This window comes from Micropterus dolomieu, linkage group LG12, assembly GCF_021292245.1.
Source record: "Micropterus dolomieu isolate WLL.071019.BEF.003 ecotype Adirondacks linkage group LG12, ASM2129224v1, whole genome shotgun sequence".
In the NCBI taxonomy this organism is placed as follows: Eukaryota; Metazoa; Chordata; class Actinopteri; order Centrarchiformes; family Centrarchidae; genus Micropterus; species Micropterus dolomieu.
Window position 1 is genome coordinate 33901734 of NC_060161.1, and position 6487 is coordinate 33908220.

The window sequence follows — 6487 nt, forward strand, 5'->3', positions numbered from 1 at the left end:
GAATTATCTTTGAGCTCCTCACCTGTGACAGAGATCCAGCTGGATGGAGACTCTCCACGACCTCTGATGTTACACTTGTAGAGGCCTTCATCAGACTTGTTAACATGGTGGATGGTCATGTGACCTGTAGGCTCAGTCCTGATGAGGGAGCCATCTTTATAGAAACCAGCTGGGAGGTTGGAGGGAGGGGTCTTTGTTTTACAGTGCAGATTGACATCATGTCCCTCCATCACAGGGAGGACAGGACTCTGCAGGATCACTGGTCCACCTCAACACAGAGACAAACTACAGCATTTCATCATTTACACACAGCTTCATCAACACTAACTCCACAGTCTGATCTTACCAGTGACAGTGATGTTGATGGTGTTACTGGTTGCTCCCTCTCTGGACTCACACCAGTAAACTCCGCTGTCCAATGGGAGGATGTAGCTGATGTTACAGGAAGAACCAGCTGGTTCTCCTCCCCAGTCGTCACACTGAGTCCTGGTTTCTCTGGTTGTGTTCCTCCTCAGCGTCCATCCAGCAGAGCTGTCGTCCTCCTCACAGCTCAGAGAGACAAACTTCCTGAGGAAAAACTGAGAGCTGCTGGGACTCACAGTCAGAGAGGCTGGAGGAAGAGACAGACTGTGTGATTAGAGAGATAATTTGCATTTTTTAAAAATGATTTTCTCCACATTCTTCATGTTCCTACTTTCTCACTGTCTACAATTTCCACTGCTGAACTGATCTCTGTGTTTCAGGTGCTGAGTCAAACTTTGAGTGAAACTCAGATCTGACCTGACAAACTTTCTCTTCATGTTTCCTGAATGTTTTCAAATTTTACTCTCAAAGTTGACGTCAAAGGTGAAGGTTTCTTTTTCACACTGTTGGGGAAATATTTTAAGCCGGGGTCCGTGGTCCTTTCCCAGAAATTTTAGTTTGTTACACATAATTTAGTGCATTGTGGTGAATTTTTCTGTACCAATTTGTGGTGGAAATGTTTTTTTTATTGTCAAACTGGCCTCTGTCGGCCTTGAAGACTGTGTTCGGTCCCGGCCCGGCTGCCGTGTTCACTCACTGTGAGCCGGAACCAGTCCATACAGAGTCTGTATGATGGGGTGGGGGCGTAATGCCAATCAGTACCTCCCTAGCTTTGTGTTTTTACAGGAAACACGTACATAAACAAAACCAAAAAGCACTCCACTTTACATTTCATGCAAACTTTAAGTGATAAATATTACAAATAATTTCCTAAATATGTAACGTTGTTACATGTAATGCATGTCAAGAAGTTTTCTCACCTTGGTTTGTTGTGCAGCTCAGCAGTGAGGTCAGAACTAAAGAGAAAACACACTCAGGTTGGTTTGAGGTTTTACATGAAACAAGACATCTGGACTTTCTACAACACAGAACAACCTGCTTGTGGTGCACAGAAAAACCTCACATCCATATAGATGTGGAAAGAACACTTTTTATTTACTTAAGGACAAATTCAGTGTTTCTTAAATCCTTGCTAGGTAAGTAAGAGCAATCTCACTGATGGTATAATACATGTAAAGCATTTAAACTTTATGGAAACATTTTTGAAACAAAAACATGAAAACAACAATATTAAAACTTTGAATTTAAACTGTTTGATCCCAGTTGAGTATGAGTTAATATTTTATACTTAAAGTAGAAGTTTTAAAGCAGTCTTTGGAAATTTAAAAACTGTAGCAGGTTCTTGACTTCATATCTCATATATTCATGAATTAATACCACAGAATGTCTGTATTTTTATACTAAACTTTAATGCTGTAGGCAACAAACAGGAAGTGGGTAGAGGAGAGTTTACACACCCAATTATAAACCTAATAAAAACACAATAAATATCTAACATAAATGAATTAAATTTAATTATTTTACCCAAACACCAGATTTGAATTTACTATTACACTTAGCACAAGTCTCACATTTTAGCCCTTAAGTATTTTGCTACTATAGAATATACACAATCAATCAAAAAGACTCTAAATACGTGTTTGATGCACAGATTTGTATATATATATTTACAAATCTGTGGATCAATTAGCCATTTTCATCTTTCATCTTATTATTAACTAGATCAATGTGTGTTTTGGGTTTGGTTTCTAATTTGAGTATAATTAAATTATAATTAATAATTTATATAATTTGAGTCTGATTTGGCATTATATGCGGTTTCTATTTACAATATAATTTAGGTACGATTAGGTTCAAACTGTTCGTTTGCTGGAAAACTGTAGTTTTGACCTCATATGATACAAAATACGGTTTATGTCGTATTAGTGTATTGTACAATAAAGTGCAAACATAAACATGTTTTCTTGTGGATTTTTCTGGTCTCTGCGACACTAAAGTTCTTCATTATTACAATGTTCTGTCACACATTTTACCTTCATCAAAAAATTGCACTTTCTGTTCTTTGCGCTTGGCCTCATTGTGATTTTGAGGATTAATTGTGCAGCCCTTGTAAATACCTTTTGTTTAAAACTTTTAATGTGATTTTCATCCTACCTTTCCTTTCCTTCTATGTTAAAGAAAAAATACTATTTGTAGTATATTGTATGAATAGCTACAAATTGTTAACAATTGAATCTGAACACTTGCTGTAATGTATATTTCATTGTTCAATGATGCTCTCTTGTTGTAGCTAATATGTATTTAATCTGTTGATGCTGTTTGACTGAATTCAGTCTTTGTATTTATGTTTTTCACTTTCTAACTTGCTGCTGCTTTCAAAAATACCAGACATGTTTTAGAACTAATCTTTGAGACAACACGGAGACAAACATTCACACTTTAAGTATAGTTTTACTTACCTAGCAGCCACGGTACAGATGAGTCCTCCATTTTAAAGCTTGGTCAACTGAGATCAGCACATACAGTCACCAGTCACACCAAGTAAAACCCACCTCCTTCCTCTTTCTGTGTCACTGTTACTGTTGTGGTTTTCTCTTTCTTGCTCTATAAAACGTCACACAAGGTGAACAGAGTAACTGACCATGTTGTGCACAACTGACATCAGAAACTCTTTAAACAGCAAGATCACACTGAAGTGGGGTTCACCTGGACAGGTAACTAATCTATCACAGTCACATGGCTGACACATACTAAGAGACCAATCACACCTCTGAACAATGTAGAGTTTCTAATAAACCTGTATGTCTTTGGGCTGTGAGAGGACACAGACAGCAAGGCTGGGCAGACAGTCTATTAGCTAGGCTGTGGAAAATGTGATCTCAGATCAGACAGATGAGCCCTCAGGTGTCCTGATACAGGAACACGGCAGTCTTCATGGAGAGAACACCATGTTGTGAATTGTTATTTTGAAAATGTTCAGAAGAACTGATCTCTATAAACTCACTAAATATAATATATTATAATGATGTCATAGCAGCAGCTCCGTCAGTCAGTAATGACTGGTTAGTTTAAAATGAAATCTTCTACCTGCAGACCTGCAGATGTCTGTTGTGATTATTGGAAATATAAGAAAGTTACATCTATGATGTCTAAGTATCTGGTTTACAACCACACTGTTTTCTCGTTGCATTGTTTTGCTGTTGTCAAGCCTCCTTTAGAGAGGGGGTTGTAGCCAATTCCGGGGTCTGGTCACTGCCACACAGGCCACTGGTCGCTGCCACCAGAGGCGCTAAAGACAGTGGCTGCTGGTTACAAGTAGTATTTAGCTGCAGTACTGGAGTCTTTCAGGACCGCAACCCTAGGACCAGAACTGCATTTGTAGGACCCTCATTTCCTTGAATACTGCCAGCTAGCAGGCTGGTTAGCTATGTTACTCTTGACAGCCCCCTGAAGCCAATTACTCTTACCCTAACCATCACAGGGGCTGTGCCTAAACCTAAAGTTATTGATAATGTCGACCGGTGAACTCAACAGCTGCGCACATCAACCTCACGGCCGACGTCCGAGGAGATTGGGTTAACCTCCTTTGTGTTGCTGTGCATCACCACCATCACTCCACTACTGTCGCAAAAGAACTACAGTCCCAGTTCTGCGGCTTCAGAACAGGGGGGGTCCTGAAACTGCAGCCTATGGTACTGCAGCTTTATAATATTGCTGGTCACTGCCACTAGAGGCAAGTACCCCTGACTGCAGGGTGCAGATCAGGGCAGTGCTCAACGTGGGTGCCATTAAACATTTTACCCCGACCACATGAAAGTGGCCCACATGCGCAGAAGAATAATGCGACGTCACATGCAACACGCTGTCGTATGACAATAAAGAAAATGTTTGACAACTCATGACACATGGCTTCACTTGTGCCACACAAAAAAGGCAAAGATTTAAAAGTGACTGTTGTCAACTGCCTCAGCTTCTCGGAAAGGCCTTGCTCAACATGGGTGTGGTCAAACTTTTAGCGCGGTCTTTTGTGACAAACGAGGCGCTTCTCAAAGTCAAGGAAGGATCCCTCAATGATTAAAATTGAAGGATGCTATTTCATCGAATCCCACCTAAGGACTGTTCCAATGTCTAAGATCTTTGTGCACAACGCTGTGCCAGTTCGATGTAGGACGTCAACCCTATAGCAGTGACCTGGTTTACCCCGAATGTAAAACCAACTTAACTTTGGATGGTGTGGTGTTGGGTTGTTTCACAGACACAAATGACTACTTTCACATCAGCATTCTCGACCTTTTAATGAACATTTTCAAGAAGCAACATGTTCAACTGTGACAGAGTTACACTGGCTTCCTGCGCCCCACCCAGAAAACACAACATAAGCCCACCTGATGACATTCTCAACAGGTAAAATACCAAAGAGATTAAATCACACCACAGATGCTATCTGGCTGCACCAGTGGTGGATTGTAATTAATTACATTTACTCAAGTACAATGTAGACGTGCAGAATCTTCACTGTAGTATTTCCATTAGATGCTACTTTATTCTTTTACTCCGCTATATCTCAGAGAAATACTGTACTTTTTACTACATTTCTAAATTCACTGTTCTTTGCAGAGTGAAATAATGTAATGATGTATTATTAAAGATCAAATTTCCCAGCAGTAAAATAATTTAAATAACCTCCCTCACCTGCTGTATTAATATAAACACATTAATTCATTAGTAATAAAAATCCAGTGTTATATTGTGAGCCTGTCCTTTATTTTTTTTTTTCTTCAAAAATATACACATTTACACAAGGACATTTAAGCAAATTGCAACGTGAAGGTACTTTATGAAAGCCAGTAGGTCGTGTAGTTTCCCCATCATGATCCTAGCCTGCCACCTAGTGACCGTTTCAGACAATTGCTCCTTCAGGTGTGTGTTCAGAAAAGGTGTTGTGAAAATAAAATTGATATGTTGTTTGTAGGCTGGAAATAGAGCTGGTGAGTTATAAGACTGCCAGAGGTATCAGCGTTGAATCATCACAGGATTATAAATCCTGCGCCCCTTCTCTACTTTTGATTGGCTTTTCCCTTCTTCCATGAGAGGGTTTTTGGAAAAACACAAACACACACACAGATATAAATGCATCTGACAAAATATTGTCCTGTTAAATGTTAGGTGCAAGAGTGTGTCCAAGAAAAAAATTTAATCACACTGGACAGATTTTTGGGCGCACACTGGTGGGCTTTTTCACTTTGAAAAATGATGACATGCATAAAAAAAATATGTGACACTATAAAGCACAATAACAGTATATTCTAACCTTCTATCATTTCCCAAACACATTACTAGTTATGTAAATGATTGTAAACAGGAACACTTGCAGGTAAATATTTGTCTTTATTTGAATCACTGCACAAACAAAAAATGGCCAAAACTTCATTACAGTGAAAACAAAACTGAGATGATGACCAGCCTGGACCATCTACAGCCCCAATAACAACAACACGCAGGCCTACACAGATGGGGGCGTGGGAGGGGGAATCAAACCAGGTCAATATCCCCACAAGTCCAGTCAGGACAGCCACACCACAGCTCTGAACGCTGGAAAACTGAAAGTGATCTTGAGACTGTCCCATGAGCCAGTAGGTTAATGCCCTGCAGATCACCAGGAGCCCAGGTGCACACACATTCAAACACGCTCACCTATGGACCTTTTCCAGATGTATTCTCCACAGATACAATGAGGACACTCCTGGATAACCGCAACAGCCTTTTTACTAGCTTGACACAAAAATCTATTAATCGACTCCACACTGTCCAAAACACAGCTGCCAGCCTTTTAACCAGAACAGAGAAATATGATCAAATGGCTCCCAGTATGTTTTAGAGTAGACTTTAAAATGTTATATCTGTTATATCTCTGACCTTTTAGTCCCATACGCACCGGCATGTACTTTGAGATCCTCGGGCAGAAGTCTGCTGTCTGTTCCAGAGTCTCGACTGTAAACTAAAGCGTCAACACGGGCCTTCCAGCTTAGTGCACTGTCGATATGTACACCAAGATACCAAGAGAAAACCTGAGTGTCGGGTAAGTTTTTGATGAGTACAGTCCCGGGGTCACCTGCAGCCTTTG

General features: G+C 40.1%; 1 protein-coding gene across 1 annotated transcript; it reads right to left on the reverse strand.

The window, feature by feature from the left end:
- Window positions 1-41: 41 nt before the first annotated feature.
- LOC123979946 (Fc receptor-like protein 5) lies at window positions 42-2853 on the reverse strand (the record flags this gene model as incomplete). Its single annotated transcript, XM_046064056.1, has 3 exons — window positions 2823-2853; window positions 347-610; window positions 42-268 (listed from the first exon to the last, which is right to left on the reverse strand). Coding segments are annotated over exons 1-3 (522 nt in total), but the record flags the coding sequence as incomplete, so codon positions are not given.
- Window positions 2854-6487: the final 3634 nt, after the last annotated feature.